The sequence below is a fragment of the Primulina eburnea genome, chromosome 7 (genome assembly GCF_022965805.1).
Source record: "Primulina eburnea isolate SZY01 chromosome 7, ASM2296580v1, whole genome shotgun sequence".
Taxonomy (NCBI): domain Eukaryota; kingdom Viridiplantae; phylum Streptophyta; class Magnoliopsida; order Lamiales; family Gesneriaceae; genus Primulina; species Primulina eburnea.
In genome coordinates this window covers 6,275,813-6,301,251 of record NC_133107.1, presented here as the reverse complement: position 1 = coordinate 6,301,251, position 25,439 = coordinate 6,275,813, and the positions used below count along the sequence as shown (strand labels likewise).

The 25,439-nt window shown below is 31.0% G+C and overlaps 1 protein-coding gene across 2 annotated transcripts; it reads left to right on the top strand.

Annotated features, from left to right (window-relative positions):
• Window positions 1–12,953: 12,953 nt before the first annotated feature.
• On the top strand, window positions 12,954–16,758 carry LOC140836975 (probable trehalose-phosphate phosphatase J). 2 transcript variants are annotated; one of them, XM_073202893.1, is made up of 12 exons: window positions 12,954–13,192; window positions 13,337–13,614; window positions 14,265–14,405; window positions 14,544–14,615; window positions 14,708–14,800; window positions 14,938–14,994; window positions 15,123–15,224; window positions 15,308–15,385; window positions 15,467–15,536; window positions 15,693–15,763; window positions 15,876–15,968; window positions 16,440–16,758. In XM_073202893.1, the coding sequence occupies exons 2-12, from the start codon at window positions 13,345–13,347 to the stop codon at window positions 16,548–16,550; spliced, it is 1,158 nt and encodes a 385-aa protein (XP_073058994.1). In that variant the 5' UTR covers window positions 12,954–13,192; window positions 13,337–13,344; the 3' UTR covers window positions 16,551–16,758. The 2 variants fall into 2 exon arrangements, with proteins under 2 accessions (XP_073058994.1, XP_073058995.1); XM_073202894.1 differs by having other exon boundaries at window positions 12,954–13,614.
• The last annotated feature ends 8,681 nt before the right edge of the window (window positions 16,759–25,439 follow it).

Here is a 25,439-nt window from a genome sequence, read left to right as displayed (position 1 = left end):
TGTTTGGTTGAGTGGATTAAATAAGGATAGATTAATAGTCCAATATTTGTCGTTAAAATTTTAAGATGTTTTAATAATCATTTTGACTCGGTTTAAGATTCAATTTTATTAATCAAATAGTTATCCATAAAATTGGATCTTAAAACGGGTCAAAATGATTATTAAAACAACTTAAAATTTTAACGATAAATATTGGACTATTAATCTATCCTTATTTAATCCACTCAACCAAACACACCCTAAATATTTATGCCCATAAGTGCCAAAAAAATTGTCAGCATAGTGTGTATATTTATGTTTGTCATTCCTATCAAAATTAATCTTTGATTATGTGTACGTACGTACTCGAGAAATCGAAATCTGAAAATTTATACGCAAACCAAGTAATTAAAAACGATGGACCGGAGGAAGGCCTTGGTCCAAGGCCTAGTGATCTTGAGTTTAATTATCATCGTTTGCGTGAGATGTTGGATATGATTTAAATCCTCAATTGAATTAATTGTTGATAGGATTATAATATTAACGAGACACCTTTTTATTGAATATCATATATATTCGGTCTTTGGTAAATATTTCGATTATATATATATTGGAAATTTTTTAAAAAGAAAAAATTGCAATTTTATTCCTATTTTGGATTTTAGTCATATGATCTGTCAAAGTTTGGTTTAATATATTAAATTGAATTTTTGTTTGTTTTGTTTTTTTTTTATTTGGAATCACTAAATCCATCAAATATGTTTTATTTGACATGGATTATCTTTTACGTACCACATATGACAAGAATTAAGCTCATATTATTATAATTTAATTTCATTCAATCAAAAAAGAGAAAAATAAAGCAAAATGACCTACAATACTGAAAAAATTTACAACTTCTTTTGTTTGTTTTTATTTATGTATATTTTAATATGTATAATATAAATTTTATTCTTGTCATATGAAGCATGTAGGAGCGCATAAATATCAAATAAGCAATATTCGATGAATTTAGTGGTTTAGTGAAAAAAGAGGACAAAAAAAATGAAAGTTGCTAGAAGAAAAGCCAACTTTTGACAAGTTACGTAACTAAAACTCAAAACATATCAGTTTACGTAACTAAAATTGCAATTTTCCCTCGGTTTAAATGACTCTCTTCAAAATTGCTTTGAGATATGTAACATTAATATCGAAATAATTTTATATTTATGTTTCTTACTTAATAAATCATAAATTAAAACAGTTCTAATTGAAAATTTAGTTCAAGATTGTAACTTAGAGTAAGTTGACTGTTAACATAAAAAATAAGTTTTTTTTGTGTATCTATTATGTATATCACAAAATTGATCAAGGAAATTAACTAATAATTTTTTTTTTTTGTTTATATTTTAATAACAAATGAAAACTGAGATGTTAGTCGACATAGGAGTGTCAAATCGATCTGTACATAAAAACAAAATAATTGCAAAATAATGTATAAAGAAAAGTTCTTTCCCGATGAATATAATATAGAAAAGTCTGAAACCGATGATTCAGGCGTGGATATAGGAAGCACTTGGGGATTAACAAATGTTTCTTCTAGTTAAATGTTTGCTTCCTATCAATTTCCTTTTTTCTTTATTAAAATATTTGATTCTTATAACTTTTATGAATATAAAAAGGTCACTTGTATTAAAACGCAATATTTGTTTGTAAGTACAGCATCTTGGCATGGAGAGCATGTATTTATTTAAATATTTGTTGGCCATTTTTGAAAATTTTGAGATTATATTAAAATTAAAAACCATAAATTTATTTTTAGAATTTTTTTTAATATAATCTCAAAATTTGTAATAACTTTTAAATAAGGTTGAATTTGATTTAAACTTGTATAACACTTAGACAAGATTGAGATAATTTTGTGTTTGTACATTTATCACAATAGACCTTTTTTTTAAAATATATAGCAATTTTAAAAAAATAAGAGTATTCGATACTAAATAAAGAGGGATGTAAAATATTTTATAATATTATGAGGATCATCTATATTTTAATTAGTGCACAGATATAACGTGTGTGATATAGTATATGAATATTGTATATACATGTTTATGAATATGAGGTTTTTGATGGGTGTTCGAGTTTGTGAAGTAGGCAAGTGTTTGACTAATGATTATGAGTTTTATTCCTTTGTCATTAAAAAAAAAAGAAAAATTGAGGATGTAGAGGATATAAATAAAAAAAAAATGTTTAATCGACCGAATTAAAAGTACTTAGTCGAGAACTCTCAAGTTTTATAATTTAAAGATAGTTTAAATATTTCAAATGTTCAAACCATTTGGTGGTTTTCATAGGTATCACTTTATATATACTAGCGGCTTGACACACAAATTGTGTGTGATATAATACAATTATATTGAACAAGGATCTTCAAAAGAGCAAAGCATACATGGTGTTGTGCATTGTAGAGTCGTCAGAATATATAGATTTCATACGAGGTCCACTTGATCCAACGGTGGTATCGTGCAGTGTTGTGTAGAGGTGAGCAAGATTTCAGTTAAACCGAATTAACCGACCGAACCGAGCCAATTCGAAAATTCGATTCGGTTATTTCGGAAATTCGATTTTCCAATTTAAAAAATTTGGTCATATCGGTTAATTCGGTTCGGTTACGGTTTTCAAAATTTTGAAATCGGTTAACCGAATTAACCGATATAATAAATATTATTATTTAATAAATTTTTTTATTTATCAATTTTTATAAATATTTTAATTTTTAATTTTAAAATCGATATAATATGTATTAATTGGGGTTTTTTAGAAATAATTTAATTTTAAAAAAAATTAAAAAAATAATTTAAAAAAAACATTTTCAAAACTAATGCAATCCGCGTTTACGGAGCGCGGAGGCTGCTCACGTGGAGCAGCGTCCGCGCTTAGTAAGCACGGACGATGGTCCAGGTAAGCAACAGATTATTTTAGCGACAAAATCTATATCAACATCGTCGCTAATTTCCGACATTTTATAAAATCGTCGCTACACCGTCACTAATTTAGCGACAGTTTATAAACCGTCGCTGTAATCATTTAGCGACGGTTTAAAAAACGACCGTCGCTAAACCATCGCTAAATGCGCATAATTTTATAAGAGAATTTGAGCGCTGCGAAAAACCATTTTTGCTGTAGTGAAGACAGAGAAAAAAACAAACAAGAAATTCATCAAGAAATAGGTGTGTTCATCGGGCGGTTCGGTTCGGTTTTTGGTTTTAAAAATATATAATCCGATATCCGAACCATTTTTCTTCAGTTCGGCTCGATTTTCTACCAAAACGGTTAGGTTATTTCGGTCGGTTATTTCGATTTTGATATAATTATTTAAATTAATAATATAAATATATTGTAAAATATAATATGTTAACTTTCTACATGTTTTCTTAGTAAAATTTTTAAATATAAGGTTTAAATTAATTAAGAAAACAACAATCAACTAAAAATTGTTCAAAATAATTCTTCATTCACTAAATATCATATCAAAATATATAATATAAATAAAAATATAAAATTTTTTATTAATTTAATGAAATTTCGGTTTTTTTTCGGTTTTGATATATATAATCCGAAATCGAACCAAATAAACTTCGTTTTTATTATTTATATCCGAATTACAAAATTCGATTTTCGGTTCGGTTCGGTTCGGTTCGGTGTTCGGTTTCCTCGGTTTGGATTTTTCGTTTTTATCCGAAGTTTGAACACCCATAATCTTCACTACAACAAAAATAGCAGAGTAGTTCGGCATTTAGCGGCGGTCAAAAACCGTCGCTAAAATTTGCGACGATTTTTGAACTGTCACAGATTCCATTAGCGACGGTATTTTAAATGCCGCTAATTCATTTTAGCGACAGTTTCAGAAACTGTCGCTTATATGCGATGGTTTACTAAACCGTCGCAAATTAGCGACGGTTTGTAATCTGTCGCTTACTCACGTGACGCTGCTCCACGTGAGCAGCGTCCGCGCTCTGTAAGCGCGGATTGCGTTAGTTTTGAAAATGTTTTTTTTAAAAAATATTTTTGATATTTTTAAAAAATTTAAATTAATTTTAAAAAAAATCCGTATTAATTATGTTCAAATAAAACTTATACATTTGTGATGTGTGTGATTTTATGTTTTTATGTATTTGTGTAAACTGTAGTGTTAAAAAAAATTACATATATAATTAAAGTTAAATCACAATTTTTTTTTAAAACTAATCAGTTAATTCCGACCGAATTAACCGATTTTAATTCGCTTCGATTTTCATCGGTTATGAAAATTAATTCGGTCGGTTCGGTTATGGCTAAATATCTCGGTTCAGTTATGGCTAATCCTGTTCGGTCGGTAACCGAATTGACCGGTGTACAACACCAGATCCAAAACCAATAATATTATGTGTTAATCATATTTTGTACATTTTTTTAAAAATAAAATATGACATGAGATTTAGTAAGATGATTATTTAAAATTATGAAATATACTAATATAAACACACACACTATCATACTAAATAAAAGTAATTTAATAAAAAAACACAATATTTTTTGTTTGAAAGAGTCAAATTTAAGAACGCACAAAAATTATATAATCAGAGCCAAACGTGTGGGGGTAATCTTACAATTAAAAAAAAACACTTCACCAAAAGTTAATTAGGTATCCGAGTATCTCTTTTGATTAATGAAATAGTTAAAAATGGACAACCTTATGCTATAAATATAAACATTATTTTATTTTATCATAAAAAATTAAAAATAATAAAATTAAAATTTGTACTACACGAAACAAATAATTTTTAAACCTCGCCCAAAATATCATAAAACTATATACACATTAATATATATTAGCGAATGATACAACATGTGTTGGGTGCAATAATTATCCATCTTTGGTAGTGCGATCGAACCGTGACGCTTGAGCTGCTGTGTGGTTTAAAAGATTTGAGCACATTACAATTAGCTATAACTTTTGGTAAAGTGACAAGCGCTCGGTCTTACAATCGGTATCAGAGCCAAGGTCACGGGTTCGATTCTCATTTATTGTAAATAGTGCAACTATTGAGATGAAGATTGTTAGGTGCAATAATTGTCCTTGCTTGGTAGAGCGATCGAACCGTGGTGCTTGAACTGCTGTGCGGTTAAAAGATTTAAGTTGCACAATTACCACTAGCTATAAACGCTCGGTCCTACATCATGCATATATTAAATCTATTTAAGATATTTTAGTGAAAAATTAGTTGTTATCACAAACTCGCACCATTGCAAATCTCAACCGTGTATATGTATATAGATATATATACAGTATGAATACGAAAAGTTTGGTCAAAAAATTACAGGGACGCATGTGATGAATACTGAATTCGATGAGTCAACATTAATAAAGAAGAATCTCATACTTTGTTTGGTAACGAATAATGAACAATAAACAAAGCTTTGTATTTATTATTCTCAATCTCGTACCTCGATCTTTCGGTTCACTCCTACAAACCTTTCAACGAAATATTCATCAACCACCGAGGCTTTCATTTGTTTGGTTTACATACGATTATATCAATCTTAATCGAAAATCGAGAAAAACGAGATGTTATTCTTATGATTTCGATATTTTCTAACACATGAATAATATTAATGTTGATAGTATTTGATACCCCTATAAGTATATGGGTTCATTCATTTGATACCCGTATGAACAACCCGGGGTACCGGGTCGTTTTATGAACGCCCGGGTAAATCTTCCCTTCCCGGGTGTGATGGCTTTATCTGCAGTCCTTTTCCAATAGCCCGGGTCCTCATAAAGCTAGCCGGGTGCTTCTCACCTCTCCGGGCACAATCACTTGGGCAACCTCGAGAATGACACCACCTCGAGAAGTGAACTGCACTTGAGTGCGATTTATACAGGCAATCTAATCTGTCAGACAAACTTGGGCTTGGAGTGTCCGAGAAGTCATCAGAAGCTAGTATGGTAAACCGACTTAGTAGATGACACGAGAATCGAGGTAACTATCCATTCCTCTCCTATAAATAGCAGATATTAATGTCATTAAATGATCCTGAGAAAAAAAAACCTTTGAACTTTAAGCACTCTACGTATTTTTTCCTCAAATATTGCTCGAAGTTCATCATCTTACAACCTACTGACTTTATCATCGGAGTGGCTACGTCGGATATCCCTCCAGCGCCCATTCACGAGTTCTTTTCATGGTTAGCAGGTGTTGTTCAAGCCATTATCTTCGTTCAAAATTCCCAAACATTATAAATTGTTAATTTGATCCGTTGGAGCTTCTGACCCGATTCGCCCATTTCAACGAGATCTTATCAGTATTGATTACGATGATACTATTAAGATAGTTTATACTCGACCGACCAAATCTCTTAAACTGCGTGTGTATCGGGCAGGTGGCTGTTTCACGAGCACCTACAACTTGCCCTCTCACGAATTCGTGCCAATAATTGACGCGTGGTTTTTCTATTGATGTGTAATTAACAATAATAATAAAATAAAGCAAATAGCTGCTTCGATTTTTTTTTCCCTTCTTAAAATGTGTGGGTAACATGCCAATAGCTTTGACCACGTCAATTACGTTTTCAGTTGTTTACACAATAATAATAATAATAATAATAATAATAAAAGATTTACTTGGAAATTGACTATGGAGTATATAAATTATTATCTGCTAGGCTTTAAAAAAAATTCGACCATGTCCGTGCATGCACTCGTGTTAAGATCTTGGTTCATACAGACAACTGAGTCTTAAAAAGAGTACATTTAATGCTATATATATATATATATATATATATATATATATATATATATATATATATAAAATATATATATATATATATAAAGGTAAAATTAGGAAAAGGAAGTTGGTGTCCTCTCTAAGTAGTTATTAACATGTCCTCTCACTTAATAATATAGTATATAAGTATAGACATATGTGTGATATTCATGCTAAAAAAAAATTAAATTTATATTGATAATAAACAAATAAGTTTTATTTAGTGTAATTTACTAATATTTTAATGTACGTAGTGACGTCTACAATGTGATGCACATATGATGTGGTATGCATGAGCATATATGATCAAGTGAATAATAATTTGAGGAAAAGATTAAAAAAAATTTCACAATATTTATTGTACTAAAAATGTCGAGTTTTGTTGTCCTAACTTTCCTATTATTATTGGTAAAATCAGTTATTGATATATATGTTTTAAAAGCGAGACCGATTTTTACTAGGAACTATCATTCGAGAAGAAAAAAGATCTAGAAAAAGGAATGTTTTTAGTTATATTAGATTATCAAAAATTTAAATTACCATTTCGCAACTAAATGAAACATAATAAATAAATTAAATTAAGCACGATTAAATAAGACAGATTTAAACTACGGCGATTATATAATTACATTATATTAATAAAATATTAAGAATTGTCAACAACTGACGAACTATCGAACAAAATAATTTGGACTCGAATGAGTTCGGTTCGAATTTCGTAAGCTCAAATACGAATTAATTTTTTTTTATCATGTTCGAAAAGTTCGCGAACCAACTCGATTCGTTTACACTTTTAGTTGGGTTAATTAATGATCAGGAGTTCGATTTTCTCTGATATAACTTTCTCCTATGACTTTAAGATTTTTATCCGATACAATTTACATAATTATCGTGATTTACATTTGCCTAATGCGTACGGAATAATAATGATTACATGTTATATCATCGAGGAAATTTAATATCATGGTTATACATAGCATAGTAACTGGTCAGTGACATTGTTTAAGGATGTCAAATTTAGACATGACTCACTAATTTGATACGGTTCAACTCGAAAAAAATAAAGTTTAAGTTTGGGGTTTGGCCTGAAAATTTTAATTTTTTTTTAAAAATATAATTAATAAATATTGCCTATTTTTTATATATTATATGTCCGAAAAAATATTTATCGTATATTTATATCATAAATTTTCATAATTTAATATCTATTTTGAATATTTTTTATTTTTAAACAATTGTTTATTTAATTTAATAAATATATTTTATTTTTCTATAATCAAACTTTCAAATCTAAATCATATATATGACATAGATTTTGTTATTATGTGTTTAAACTATAATATTATTTTTAAAATTTTATTTTTTAAAAAAAATTCAAAATCGGGTTGATTCGAGTTTGGCTTCGGGTTGGCTCGGGTTCGGGTTTGGGTTAGACAATTTTTGAATAGTACTGTTGCTCAACCCCTAATCCAACCCACCCAAATTGACGCCCCTAATTTTGTTGTCCAATTTTTTCTATTAAACTATTGTTCCATTTTACCACATAGGCCGTGGCGATGTTGTTGTCCAATTTTTATATAATTTTTTGGATCTTGAAACCATGTTCTCCTTCAAATTGGAAAAATTAATTTTTATTTTTTAAAAAAGAAACCTATCAGAAACATCCGTGTGGCCACAAGCCACGTCAATCTTACGGGGACAGGTCCTGCTTCTCCATCTGTCATTTGCGAAGGCATCGAATTCGCCGTCGTGATGGGGTTGGCACGGCGGCGAAGATACGGCGCCACTCGAACATTCTCTCCATTATCGGTGGACATAATTAAAATTTTTAATTGTCCTCTAATTACCATTAATTAGTGTAAAAACTTGTTAATCTGGACGCCATAGCACAAATAATACATTTGACATTAATATGAATTCGTTTTTACAATATTTATGTTGTATATTCTGAAAGGTAATCAAGGCCTAGAAAAACTTAAGCTCGACTCCTTAGCAAACTATGCATATTCCCTAAAATGGATAATCATCTCTCTTCTATACTTCATAGGCTTAGACAAAGGTGATTAAACAAGGTGGTTAAACACAAATAATGTTCTCCTCTCGCTCATCAAGAATGTCCGAGTTTGTGAAATTAATGATCGTTTAATAAGTGATCATAAGTTCGATTTTTCCTATCAATACTTTATCTAACGAGTATGGCACATATAGTTTGCATAATGTAATATGATTTGCAAACTAATATATCATATCGGAATTAATTTACATTAATGCGAACCAGATGATAACGACTATATGTTCTATCATCATAGTGTAAACTATAAAACGAAAGGGGAGAAAACTATAAAATGAAAGGGGAAATTACGTTTTAACCATATTCCCATGCAAACGAGTGTATATGGATCTCATCTCGTATAAGAAGAAGAATAATTGTCACGACTGAAGTAAATATCAAAATTTGTTGATTTAGTAATGTGAGATTACTAAATAATTAACAATTTTTAAAGAATAAAATATGACATATCTTGATCATATGAAGTCCAAATTTTTTAAAAGTTAGATTTAATGTAGAAAACTCAAAGATATATAAGTTTCATGTTTTGAGTTTTGGAAAATTTGATCGTTTGACCGGTTCAAAGAGATATATCGATGTTAAAAATATTTTTCGATATTGCGACTTGTTGTTTTATTCAATTGACGATCTGACTTCGGTTCTGGAATCGTTGACACGAGATCTTCGATTTGAGATATAAATTTTATATTTTTGGTGATGTTTGAAATCCGTCGATTTCTGAAATAAATTCGATAAATTGTTAAATCATACAAAATTTGAAGATTGTTGAGTAGTGTATGATTTTAACAAAATAGATAACATTATAATGATGTTGTTTTGAATTATTCGTAATTTATTATAACTAGGGATTTTAATCGTTCAATTGAAACTTGAGAGCTGTTTTTCAGTTGTTATTAATTCTGATTATATATTTGTAGTCTACGATGTACATGCTACATGTTGATATAAAGTTTTCGTAGTTTAACGAATGTTGTAAAATAACCTATTATTTGAAGTTAATTAATTAAGGTGTATTTGATGGTATTATTGTAAATTAAATATACCGAAATATTAAATTGATGACCGATAAGAATTTATAATCGAATTTTATATTTTTTTGAATTATAAATTGTTGTTGGGTTATTTAATGTTATATATGAAGACTGTTATGATTGTGTTGATACGGTGACAATGATCTGATAATTGTTTTTAAATTATTTAAATATATCACACGCCTCTAGATCAAAGAAGTGCCCAGATTTTATATATGTACTCGATTATCAGGTAAGTATTAACGTATATGTTGTTATTGTTTAGTATTATTAAATACTATTGTGTTGAATGATGGTAAATCACCGAAATTGACTGATTTGATATTATATTTGTTGGTGTTTATTATTGTTGATGTTGTTGGTTGTCGTTGTCGAGAGACGTATTGTAATGCCCGAGATTTAATTATTTAATCAGACATTGATTAATTATCATGATTGAGATTATATGAACTCGAATGAAGAAACCGGGCGTCGTTGCATTGTTAGCCAAGAAATTGGGACAGAACCTTCGGCGCTCGAGCGGCAGAAAGTTACCGCCCGAGCGCCAATGCAATATAAGAGCACCCTTGGGCAGAGAGTCTGGCGCCCGAGCGGTAGTTTTTGACCGCTCGAGCGCCAGTAGTGGGAAAGATAATCACCCGGACAGTATGTTCGGCGCCCGAGCGGTACCTTTCAACCGCTCGAGCGCCACCCGGAAATCATGAAAGGTAGCCACGTTTCTTCAGACATGCAGCGTTGGTATATATATATACATTACACGCCTAAATCCCTCAGAAATCATAAACGAAGATCGAGAAAAGGGTTCAGAATAAGAGTTGAAAATCCTTATGCCTTTTGTGCGGAATCCGCCCGTCTGATTTTGAATCCGACTTCAGCACCAAGTTCCTATCGACGTAGGCTACATCTGGACGTAAGTTTTGTTACGTTTAGACAAGATTTGAATGTATGATATTGTCAGAATTGAATATGATTCGGATATGATGTTTCTACTAAAGTAGACATTATAGAATTGAAGTCAGATTAAAGAACAGACTGTTCCTGTAATTGTTATGATTTTTGAAAGATATTGACTGAGATTTTATAACAGAATTGTGTTAATATTCAGAGTATGAATTATGTGGGCACAGATTATGAGTTCAATATTATATTTGTGATGTTCAGATTGACGGGGTTATTCAAATTGTATTGTTATGTCGTCGAAACATCAGTTGAGTTAGATTGATCAGATTCGGATATGATTTCGATTAGATTGTGATATTATTGATATGACTCAGATTGTATCTTGTTCAGATATTGATCAGATTGTATACTGATTTGAGTATTGATCAGAACAGATTGTGTATTGAGTTAGTTACTGACACGGCGTATTCGATATTGTCATTTCAGATTTGATATGGACAGAGTTGAATACCAGACTTCGTCTTCGTCAGACAGGGACAACAAAGGTATAATTCATGTGATATCTAGGAAGATACAACTCAAATCAGATCCCATTTGAGTTTCCCAATAAAATCACATACTTGATTATTGTTTGTCTCTTAATATGATTATGATTTGTTTATAGACTTTATATTCAAATCTTTTGGAAATGAGCATGCTTTGTTTACAGATTGTTATACATTGCATTTGAGATAGGAAAGTTTGACAGATAGTCAGACATCTAGACGTTCGGTGTATCGTACATAGGAGCAGACACCCTCCGATTGTAGCACCACGATACAGCCATGGCCGAAGTCTAGGAATAAGACATACAGTTACCACGATCGGTTGAGTAGGTAACAGCCATTGACGTCTTATTCATCACGGGATCCCTAGAGTTATAGTTGAGTCGAGTCTAGACATGATTTGACTAGAACTGCATGTGTTTATAGAGGTGGTTTCATAGACTATGAAACCCATATTTATTGCTTTCAATTATGATAGCATGTTCATATGATATGATTTGAATTGCATGATTATCTGAACTGAGTCGTATGCTTATTTTGAGTAGATTCCATAGATTATGAAATCTATTGCTTTGAATATATTCATGATAGCATGTTTTATGATTTAGATTGTTTATATACATGTTACCATGTTTTATACTGGGATTTATTCTCACCGGAGTTATCCGGCTGTTGTCTTGTTTTGTATGTGTGCATGACAACAGGTGGGACTGGATCAGGGTCAAGATGAGAAAGAGGCTGGACTAGATAGCGTGGTGATTCCGGACTTACTGTAGACTTGTTTTATTACTTGAACTTAGTAACTAAACCTTAGACTGAAGTTGTACAGTATTGTACTTTTCTACTGAATTGTAGTTGTTATACAGAGATGTATATTATTTAGATTCTATTACCTTCCGCATTTACATTTTTAAAATAAAAATTTTTAGACCCTGTTTATCAAAACTGATAATTAAGTCCCAACGATGATTAAGAAGAGGATTAGCGTCCGGGTCCCCACACGTATCGTTGTTATTGTTCGATCGACGATATTGTTGTCGCCGGAGTAGGGGTGCGACATATCGTTGATGTTGTTGTTGCACAGTGATGTCGTTGGTATCGTTGGTGGTTTGATTATCCAGAAACAGCAGAGTGCGTATTTTTGTTATGATTTCAGTTATGTTTTATGTTGTTGTTAATATAACTGTTATGTATTACGATGATGATAGTTGTGTATGCTCATTTTTCGGGGCTGTTTCTGTTGGACAGGTTACATGACTATGCCGTGAAATAAGATAGAGGTGAAGCACTCTGTGTGTCTAGTCAAAAAGTTGTGTAGTTGATAGTGTATAGAGACAATATAATTTACAGTTTTATTTGAATTATGTGTATATTTATTATACTGTTTCTGCTATACTGTTGTATATAGTGTGATGATTGCACTATTTTGTCATATATGTATCATCTTATTATGTCGTGGAAAAGAAAATTTTTTATGCATATGATATCACATGTTATATAATTACGTGGCTATGTCACAATAACCAAGACGGTCACCCCACACGAGAGTATTGAATTTGGGGTCCCACCATAGGGGGCAATGTTTTCGTCCATTAGTATGTGGGTGCACCTATAAAAATAACCCAACTCCCTCCAAGTTTTCTCGCACAACTCAAGCTTCTCTCTCTCCCCCACCCATTAAGCCAAATCTTTGTCTTTTGCCTGCGCCTCATTCGAGTTCCTTGGTTTAGCGCTGCTTTATGTTTTGTCTCCAGTTTCACCAGATTTGAGTCTCCATTCTCTCCACATTTATCAAGAAACAGGGACCTCTGTTTCTTCAAGAATAGTAGCTGCATCAACTAACCACCACAATTATTTCCAACTTTTCGACTATTTAACTAGGTAGCCCTACCTTCTATTTTTCATCTTTTTCTATAAGGGAAAACCCACTATTAAAAGTCTTCAAGAGAAAAGGACTTTGTTTCGACATTTTGTTTTTCATACTGGTCTCACTCTTTTGTGTGTGTGTGTGTTTGTGGTATAAAGGAGCGAAAATGACTAAGCAAAATGTGGTGGTATCCGAGGCCAACTCAGGGATCAACGTCGCCATCACGGTGGCGGTTTCAGGCTCAGCCCTTTACACCACGGCGGCGCAGAAGCCGCCCGTGGTGCCGCGCAGTGCTTACATCACTATTTCGAAGAAGAAACTCCTGCAGAATCTTGAAATTACTAGCGGCGCTAGAATCCATTCTTGGGTTGACTCCATGAGAGCTTCATCTCCCACAAACATGAACCCTTCTTCCGGTGACCACCACTCTTGGATTGTAAGCCTCGTTCTTTTTAATATATATAATATAATATATATGACGCATAAACGTGGGTCGAGGTGTCGCAACCTCATAAACTAGAAATAAATTTCAAGATAACATGAATCCGAGATGCATATTTTTAAAAAAATTATCAAGAAATCCTTGAGAAATGTATAGCTGTAAAGTTATATTTTCTCATCAATTAATCTAGATAGGGACTTAATCATATTGGCATACCAGGATCACTCGGTAAAATTTTAAATTTCTTATTCATACAGTAATGTCCTTTCGGAATCTTTAAAATCAAAATTTTGATTTTTATTAGGTTTATCTAACAGATTCACATACAGACTCACTCAGTAGAATTTTAAATTTGTTAAAGTAATGTCGCCCGGATCAGTTCCTATATTAAAATCAAACCTGAAGCTGTGACTGTAAACTAGCCTCATCAAAATTTGCGTGATCTTAGCCTTAATAATATAATAATAATAAACTTACAAATGTCTGAAAGTTCACCGCCTCAGTGAGTTTGGGATATGCATGGACGGCAACTATTGCCATGTGAACATGTGTTATGTGTTGTCATGCATACACGTGTGAGTATTTGCTTCATTCTATATATATTAATGTTAATTTGCGCTGTTCCAAAAAAAAAAAACCTGCAGTTGAAGCATCCATCGGCTCTCGACATGTTCGACCAGATAACAAAAGCTTCCAAGGGAAAGCAAATAGTGATGTTTTTGGACTATGATGGTACCCTTTCTCCCATTGTCAACGACCCCGAGCAAGCCTTCATGTCTGAGGCGGTCAGTATTCAAATTTTACGTTAATCCTTTAAAACATATCCCCATCTGCTGTGCTTGCTTCTAATTAACTCCCAGTATATATTTTTGCGATTCCATTTTTGAACTTTCGTTTTATTGAATGGCTACTTTTGGTTGCAGATGAGAACAACAGTGAGGAAACTTGCTAGGTATTTCCCTACAGCCATAGTGAGTGGGAGGTGCAGAGATAAAGTACGATTATTTTACATTTTTGGTTGCCTTTGGTGATCATTAAAGTTGATATGTATAATTATGCAACAATATATATATATGCGTGTGTGTAGGTGTATAATTTTGTGCGTTTGGGGGAGCTGTATTATGCTGGAAGCCATGGCATGGACATAAAAGGCCCATCAAAAGGTTCCAAACATAAGAAAGTGAGCCTTTTTTTAGCTTTTCTTGTTTTATTCACTCATGGAGCCAGATTAAGATATGCGTGAGTGTTGTGTGTGTGTGTGTATATATATATATATATGTATATATAATGTATGTATACATTTGAAATATATTTCAGGGAACGCAAGCTGTTTTATTCCAGCCAGCTAGTGAGTTCCTGCCCATGATAGATGAGGTGAAATGATTTTATATATATATATATATATATATATAATGTGCATGACTCTTTATCTTCGATGTTTTTTTTTTTTGGTTATTTTAATTTAATAATGTATCAAAAATATATTTAAAATATACATTCAGGTTTATCAACAACTTTTGGAGATAATAAAATCCACCCCAGGTGCTATGGTGGAGAACAACAAGTTCTGTGTCTCGGTACATTTTCGCTGTGTTGACGAGAAGGTATACACACACACGTACAACATTTATGCAATTCTTCACAAATAAACCAATTATCGGTGTTGAAATTTTGGATGGAACCGCAGAAATGGACCGAACTAGCGAAGCAAGTCGGGTCGGTTTTAGAAGGGTACCCGAGTCTTCGATTGACTCAAGGAAGAAAGGTGCGGATTGATTGCATGTTATATATGTGATTCTTAAGTTATGGGTCAATTTTTAAGCTTTAAATTTGATGGTGTACGTAGGTGTTGGAAATTCGTCCTACTATTAAATGGGACAAAGGGAAGGCTCTTGAATTTCTTTTAGAATCACTTGGTAAGTTTTCCAATACTAGCATAAAAGTAATAAAACCCGCCCCGCCCCGCACCGCACCGCCTCGCCCCTAGCTAGCTACTGATGAGTTATATATACATGTAACAGCACAATAATAATTATAATATTGAGAAGTGTGGGTTGAATGTCATTGGACAGGGTACGCCAATTGTAGTGATGTGTTTCCTGTTTACATCGGAGACGATAGAACGGATGAAGATGCATTTAAGGTATCCAAAGTGACTTTTTTTTTAAATAAAAAATAAAAATTCTTTTTTTGGGGATACAATTATTATTTTTCTTACAATTTGACTTCTGTTGTTTGATACTTTTTGAAATAAGGTGCTAAGACAGAGAGGACAAGGATTTGGGATTCTTGTTTCCAAAGCACCGAAAGACACGAATGCATCATATTCTCTGCAAGAACCATCCGAGGTATGATTCCCCGAGATGTCGAGATCCCATATTCCGGTGTTTATTATTATTATTATTCGCTAGACATTTATTTATTTTTATCATGAAATATTCTTTTATTTTTGTAATTTGACGTAATGATCAATTCATGAAATGTAAAAATATGTGCTCCATTTTTAAATTCGTTGGGAATATATATAATTATATGATTCAAAAGGCCCTAATTCAACTTGACACGACCATTTGTGCTCTGGAAAAATAGATCAGAAGCCATAAAAATCAGCTTTGTCTCGTATATGTTTTTGACGTGAAGTTGCATGATGTAAGAGACGTGTCTTCCAAGAAATATCCAATTACATAAACAATCATGCAAATGATCATGAATTTTCCCTCAAAAAATGAAATTGAAAATGGGTTTTTTTACATATTAAATAATTTATTTATGAATAAATTATGTTAAATATTTAACGTGTATTAATTTATATATAATAGGTAATGGCATTTCTGCGTCGCTTAGTTGAGTGGAAAAGGCTCTCCTTAAGACGAGAGTTTAGAATGAGAAGACGTCTGGTTGAAGATATCAGCGTGGCTCTACCAAATTGACAAGTTTAGCTTGTGTATTATTATTATTATTATTGATTACTATATTTTCTAGGAGAAAATATTTAGTTTTGTATTTTATATGATTAAAAGAAAATTAGGAAGAGAACAAGGAAAAAAATTATTCTCTTGTTCTCGATTCTCATGCACAACTGTATTAATTTACGACTTACTAATTAAATACAAGTTATTAATTAATTTCCTTTGTTTTTTGTATTTTTAATTGATTATTATTTATTTTTGGATATCAATTAGTTGCATGATTATTATCTTAATATTGTTAATCATGGTGTAAAATTATTCAAAATGGCGTGGTTATTTCCATGCATGGCGTATACTTAGTCGCCATCTTCCACAACCTACTCAAAATTAATTGAAAACTAAGAAACCCGAACTAGGAATGGCCGCGAGTCCGTATCTAACGGGTACTCGACCTGGATCCGATTCGTTTGAGGCATGTATGTGTATAAATGAATAATTTATTTAGGTATGTTTTATATTTGTATGACCTAGAATTAAGATGGCTGGAGAGCTCAAAGTCCAAAGGTAATCTAGCTAGATATGTTTTCATATATGTATAATTTATTTAGAAAAATGTATCGATGTGTGTGTTTATTCTTTGTCGATCTGTTTTTCTCTTAATCTTACATGCATGTTTGTTTAAATTTTTGCAATATTTTTAATTCATATTTTCATCAGACATCAAATGCATGATCATCACCTTAAATTGATGAACAATTAATGTTTTGGTGGGCTCACAAAATCAGACGAAATTGAAGCTGAAATATTTGGATCAAAACTTAAGAAATCCGGCAAGACTTCTACAAATCAAGCTGGACTAGGCTTTAAAGGATATAAAACAAAGCACTGCCAAAGTTCAAACTGAGTTTTCAATTCTTTAATATCGAAGATATCATTTTCAGTTAGGTTCAGTTGATGGAGTATGTTTTCTGAGAAGGAATAAATCTTGAAATGTCAGAATCCCCGCGCACTACCTATTTGTATTATTTGGAGTAAGGAACAAGACATGGAAACAGCTGCAATTTTTGGCAACGACGCTAACACGATCCGAAAGAGCCGTTCAAATTTGAACGTTGCATCTCATCTATAAATAGATTGTGCCTCAAAACTCTCATACTCTAAACACACACTAGAAAAATTCCTGAATATTGAAGTTTCGAGATCCCTGCTGAGTGCTGATAGAAGAACTGCTGAACTTTTCAAGTAAACACTTAATTGTTTATTTGATTATTTTAGGATCACTTGTATTGAGTTTATTCATTCTAAAGTACGTGTTAGAAAGAGTTTTTTTTTTTTAATCAGATTATTAATTGTCTGTCAGCAAGGAGTTTTAGTAAAACATGAGCAAGCTTTTTTGAAGTGAGTCTTTATAAATTATCTTCTAGTGATATCTTTTTAGCAACAGAAGGCAGGGAGACTTTTTCGAACTTTCATAAACAAATTTTTTGCAACATTCACTTACTTTATTTTTACGTATGCTGAACCATAAAAGCGCAACCGAGTTCAATGAGCTTATTCCGCGTATTAAGAAGTTGGCTAGCTCAATGCAATCAACAAGATTGATATAACTTTTGTTGTTGCTAACCCAATACAAATTTTCAAGAAACTACAGTGTTTTGAGAAATATTTATTCACCCCTTTAAACATATATATGATATTGTAAAATAGTAATAGAGATGGTTGATCCCATCATCCAACAAGATATCTTTGTTCTCTAGAGAAGAATTTGATTAGGGAGAAATTTGGATACAGTCACATCTTGTTCAGAAAGATGTTTTTGTTATTTTGTTTTTATTCTGAAAACACCACCATGAACAGAGGACGCTGCAACCTTTTAATTTTTTCTTTTTTGTTTTTGTTATTTTGTTTTTATTTAATGTCATGTTTCCTTTGTGTAATAAAATGGGACTTGAGGCTACGTATCAAATATGCGAGTTCCACTAATTGGAAAGACAAATAATTTTTAAAGAGTAGATATTTTGTGAGAAATTGTTATGTATAAAACGAGTCAATTTGATCCATACCTATAATGGAAACTAATATTTTTAATATAAAAAAAAATAGTTTTTCATGGGTCGGGTAAGGTCGGATATCAATCTAAAAAAAATTATTCATGAGATTGTTTCTTTGAATTTTTTTTTGTTTTGAGAATGATGGTTAACCAAAAAAATTTTTTTTTTAAACAAATTTCTTTTCAAATATCAAGAAATTTATCTTTAAAAGAATTGCAATCTTTTTATTTTTCTAAAAAAAATTATTCAACTTATTTATATACATGTTGGTTTATTTTTAAAAAAAATAAAGGAAGGTGCATGCATGTTGGTCTACTTTTTTTTTTAACTAATAATATGATATAGCTGTATAATAATAATAATTCGAATATATAAAATTATTGAATTTTTGTAGGCAAAATGATTGAAAAAAATAAAAGGTATGTATATATGTCTATCCGTATTTTTTTTAAAAAAAATTGATATATATTATTAATCATATAAGGAGGAAGGCTACCTACTACAATAATATTACTAGTAAAAATAAATAAAAAATTAAGTGGACAGATATATATACACAAATTTTTTTAAAGCTAAACCTATATATTTAAATAAATAAATGTATTTAAAAAAATAAAAAATAGAAAGAATTCAAGAATTTTGCTTGGGAAAATTTTAGAATTTACTATATTTCAATTATTATTCCTAATATCATTATGTTTTTAATTAATCACATTACTAGTAAAAAATAGACAGACACAAATTCGCACTTTCTCTTATTTTTTCTAAATTTTCACATATTCCAATTATTATTCCAAATATTAAATATATTACTAGAAAAAATAAAACAAAAACAAAGTGGACCGATACACATAAACTATCCTTTATTTTTTAAAAAAAAACTAAATCAAAGCATATTTAAATAAGTTACATAATTTTGTTTTGAAATATGAAAAGACTAATCTTTTCTGAAAGATAATACCTAATATTTTAAAATAATTTTTTTTAAATACATGATTTTTAGGTTCACCACCATTTTCAAAATATCAAAAACTCCAATGAGTCTCACGAATAAGTTTTTGTGAGCCGGTCTTTCGATTCGATCCAACCCATAAAAATTATAACTTTTTTTGTTAAAAGTATAGTTTCCATATTATTATGTATCGGGCCGAATCATCCTATAAATATCCGTTAAAGTTCTCACAATATACCTATTTTTTTAAAATTATTTATCTTCCAAATTAGTGAAATTCACATATGTAACATGTGACCTCATATCCTATTTAATTACACAAGGAAACATGATTTTAAATATAAAAAAAAAACCAAAAATAACAATAAAAAGGCTGCAGCGTCGGCTCTTCCAGGTTCAAAGTGAATATGACTTTCTTTTTAAAAATAAAAATTATTAAAATAAAAACCCTACGGTTGTCATGTCTTCGTAGGTTTCAATACCAAAATTTGACTTATTAATATTTAGAACAATTATTTGAATGACCAGAAACCCAGTTAAATTATTGGGGACAAAAAAAAATACTAAAGAGTGGGTGGCTTTTTTAGCATTAAGCATGTGGACTTGGGTTTGACTAGATACATAAATTCCAAAAGTCGCAGTTTGAGTTCAGTCACGTGTTGCCAGGTGGTATTGTTCTAAATATAACATGAAATTCAATACAAGTTATAATATAAAGATGAATTGACTTATTTATTCAAAATTATGCTTTAAAAACTATAAGAATTTACCAATGAGTCTTGAGTCACACAGCTAAGAAACAATAAAGTTTCCATACGATAGGTTCCGTATGTCGAAAATCATATGTACTATTTAGTTTTTAGATTCCTATATTTCATTACAATATATATCTCAATTTTCCATTGAAATACTTATTTCGGGTTTCTGTTTTGAAAATAAGAAATTTCGAGCAAAATAATTTAATGGATGACCGAAATAAAATATTCGTCTTACAAAACTATGAGATAATCTCATAAGAGTTTTTGTGATCTTGGATTTGCTAAGAAATTGAGTTTAATAAAATAATTTTTATTGGGAAGAGTAGAAATTGATCTAAATCTATTTTCACAAAAACGAATTGAAGTGAATTGGTGACATTATATTGAGATAAATGACAAATGGACTGAAAATATTATGTTATTTTTTTTTAGCTCTAATATAGAAAGATATTACCAACCAACACATTTAGTGCTCCACTCGTCCCAACTTTAATGTTTGCCACGTTCAACCGATCAGTTTTTTTTTTAAAATATATAAAATAAATATAATTTTGAATAACCATGCATGTAATATATATATATAAATTTTTCAATAATATTAATTTAAGTAAACATAGGATAAAGTTTAACTTTTAAAAAAATCTTAAATAATTAACAGATTTTGTTAGTTACAAATATATATAAAACCGCAAGATATTCAAGTAAACATCTTGTTGAATATCACATCGAGTGTCCCTCACACATATTTCTGAAACCCGAGAAATTTACTATATTAAATGTTTTCGCAATATTCACATAAACATCTTCTTAAACGTAATCTGACAGAACTGCCAACTCACTCCACCGCGTTGGCTGGCGCCCATCAGCCCATCGTTACCCACCTAGTGATGGGTAAGATAAACTTTCTCTCTCTATATATATATATATATATAGATACACGATTTTAAAAAACAGAGCTAATATAAATGATTAATAGGCTAAGCGACTTGAGATAGGAAGCACAAAGCATTGCATGGAAGAGGCTGGTGATGCTTATGCCAAAGGTAGCCTTCCATGATAAGACAAGTAGGCAAGTTTCCAAGTTGCAAACTTTAAGGAAGTCACTTTGGCAAAAATCTTTTGGAATTTAATCTTATTCAAGGCGAGTAGAGAATATTGTACCGATGACATAGCTTGTATGTGTCTTGTGCGATAATAAAATAAACTGTTAAGATTGAGACTTAGATCTAACTCAACTTCAAAAGCTAGTTCAAGGGAGGTGGATTGTCCAAATCCATATGTGCAACTTCTAGAGATTTTATCCAACCAATATAGATAACTAACACACCCTTTCACACCCAGGAATGAGTATCTGAAGCGTGAAATTTACAAATGACCAAATTATGGGCAGAACGAGTGGCCTAAGTATGGACAATCTAACACATAACAGTGAAACTGAATTCTGATATCTTGTTAAAATGAGACTTAGACCTAGCTCAAGAGAGAAGATTGTTCAAGTCCATATATACAATTTCAATAGATTTTGTTCAACAGATGTGAGACCAGTAACATAACCAAAAAAATGTGTTAGGGCACCCACAATAGGTGTTAAATGGATGTTAAACGTCTACTGATATTTTTTTTAAACAGTATATACTTAAATCATAAAAGCAGTTAAACATATATCGTAGATCATCATAAAAGCTTAAATCATGTTAACATGCAGGTGATATGAGTAAATCATTTAGAACAATTAAATCATAAAAGTTTACAGACTTGAGGCTTGAAAACCGAGCTGCAGAAACTAGCGGTGACACAACCCGAGGACCACATGTTTTCCGCATTTTGTTTTTATGAGATTTGAGATTATATGAACATTTTTATACGCTGGTTTTCATACGCTGATGATTTTCACAATTTTTACTCGTTTATGTTTACGCACTATTTATTGTCAAATACTTAAGATATTTTTAAATGTTATTTCGAAAATGTGAGCTTTTATTTAAAACAAAAAAAATTATTTATGCGCTTTTAAAATTAGTAGATGTTACAGCATTCTCCAATGTGAGTGGGCGTTATAACGCCCACTCACCTGAGAGAGGGTGTGGGGTGTTCAATTGTTTGAACGCCCCTGTGTCAATTTTTTTTTCAAAAAAAAATTGGATAATTAGCAAACCGTCTTCTATGAGCGACAGATTTTTACAAACCGTCGCTGATTTGCTTACATACGGGCCCCACGTGTTTTGAATTATTTTAATTGTGTTTTCAAATTTTGAATTTCGGTTTTTTTAATGAATGTCTAAAAGAATGTAGGGTAAAAGAGATATATTGTTGCAATGAATATGTGGCAGTGGAACCCATAAATAATGAGTTTGAATGTTAAAAGGAATGTTGTTAAAAGAGATATGTTGTTATAATGATTATGTGACAATGGACTCCATGTTTTTTGATGAGTTGGTTTGTGTTTAAACACGCAACAAATGTGGATGCTCTTATTGATGAACGCATTGCAGAAATATAATTTTGGCGGATGGGATGGATTAGTAGCTAGGCTGGCACATGTTACTTCAATTCCACGGTCGCTTTATTTCTGCCAATGAATCAATAATTGGTGCTGTCTAATATTTATATTCAATGTATGGCATCTAACAACACATTTACATTCACGTTTGATTTCAGAAAAGTAGGTTGTGAACGTACATATACTTGTGAAAGTCGCTTTCTAATTATTTTGAAATTTGTGCTACCAAATCAATGGACACCGTTCGTACCTTTGATTAAACTTGTGAAGTATATTGGTAGTGCTCCGAGACAAAAAAAACACGTGGAACCTGTCTAGAAAGTAAATTTTAGAATTTTGATTTGGATATGACAATATATTCTTACTAGAGGCACACTTTCGAAGTTTATGTTGGGGTTACTCCGAGACTAGAATTAGATCGCAATGGAATTTAAAATTTTTCGATCTTTATCTATTCATGTTAATGGATTAAAAGAATATATTTCATGTTGACCGTGGATGATTTGATTGAGCTCAAGTCAAGTTCAAGTAGCTCGGTTCTTCACTTTGAGTCGAGTTTAAGTTTTAAATATTTTATTTGAGTAGCTCGTGAGCCTTTCGTGTAATTAAAAAATAAGAACCAAGTTGATATAAATAACGACCTATGTACGATTCAAAAACAACAATTCGTTTTGAACATTGAAATTTATAAACTATTTAAGGACTTGCTTTCGGACATTCAAAATCTCTATCACACTTTTTTTATTTTCGATGAAAATTTTTTAAGAACTTCTTATAGAGCCAAGCTAATATTTGCAAGCACACTTTTCAAGTCCACATTTGATCATTTGATGATCACTTATTGTGTTTGCTCATTATGAAATCTTTGTAACTTTGACAAAATGTTGGTCTAGATTGCGTGTTTAGCTAAGAGTTTCAGTAGACTATGAAGTGAGTTTTTGAAAAGTACTCGTACTAACCAAAATCTTATAGTAATATCCTTCTGCAAAATGAAGACGTAGAAGAATTACATTACCATCAATCTTCCATAAACATATCGTACTTTTTGTTTCTTGTTATTATCTACCAGTTTATTGTCACTAAGACTTGTTAAATTTGACCATTCTGTCAGCACTCTTGCTGAGTCCAACAAGCTCCCTTCCGCATATTTTTATTTTGTTAGCTTGGTATACTCAGCAGAGTCCAGATAAAATTTGTGACATATTATGCTTTTTAAAAAACTAATGTCTTATGTTTAATTATGCGGCTCCTTAGCTTCTAGATTCAAACATGTTCTATTATAACAAAAAATTTAAGTGAGGCAAAAACTTTTGTGAGACTGTCTCACGGGTCGTATTTTGTGAGACATATATCTTATTTGGTGATTCATGAAAAAGTATTACTTTTTATGCTAAGACTGTCACGCCCGAGCCCGGACCCGTGCTTACATGACTGTACAATGTGCCTCTATAGCAATTACTTCGTATTCGTCATCGTATTACGAAAATGATTAACCAAGTTGTTACAGAAGTCCATTGTAATCCATTACAAACTCATTTTAAATATTTCATTTTTAATATGTGGGACAAATGTATCATAAAGAGTATTACTTTTTATTGTGAATATCGATAGGATAACCCATCTATATTCACATAGGATAAACCCATCTCATAGATAAAGATTCGTGAGACCGTCTCACAAGATACATGTTCAATTATTTAAGAGAGTTCCACAATTTATCATAGCATTAAAATGTGAATGCATGTACGCTAGTGATATGTTGCAAGAAATAAAATGAATATACTAAGAAGGACGACCGAATCACGTTATTCAAGAGCTAAGTGGGTAAGACAAAGAACATGTGCCAAGCTGCTCCATTGGCCTACGGATGCAATGTCATATCTTATTTCAAACGAGTAAATATCATGGTCAAGCCTATAAGGTAACGAGCATTCAACGGGGAAAATGTAATTTTAGTCATGCAAGTTGATATGCTTGGAGTTTTAGTCATGTAATTTGTCAAAGTGCGGTTTTCATCCAATAAATTAGAATTTTTTTGTTTTTTTTTCCACTTGAAACCATTAAAATAATTAAATATTTATTATTTGATATTGATGCTCTTTTATGTGGCTTATGTGATGAGAATAAAACATATATTATACACATTTAAATTCAACTAAGCATAAATAAAGGAAAACCATAAAAAAAATTCATCTCAATTAGAAATATTGTAAGTCATTTTTATTTATTTTCTCTTTAATTTTACTTATATGAGTTTTAATATGTATAAAATAAACTTTATTTTTGTCATATGAGTAATGTAAAAGAGTTAATGTCAATATCAAATAAGCAATATTTGATAGGTTAAATGACTTCCAGTGAAAAAAAGACCAAAATAAAAAAAAATTCCAAGTTATTGAATGAAAACATAACTTTGACAAGTTATATGATTAAAACTCAAAACATACCAACTTACATAAATAAAATCGCAATTTTCCTACATTCAACCACATGAGCACGCCCGAGGAATCGGGTTATCTATTACTATCAATTAAGAATCTCTTTAATAGAGACAACAGATTTTCCAATTTTTCGCTTATTTTATATCACAATTATATTTTGTTTTTATTTTTTTAATTTCAAAAAACATTTTTTTTATTATTATTTTTT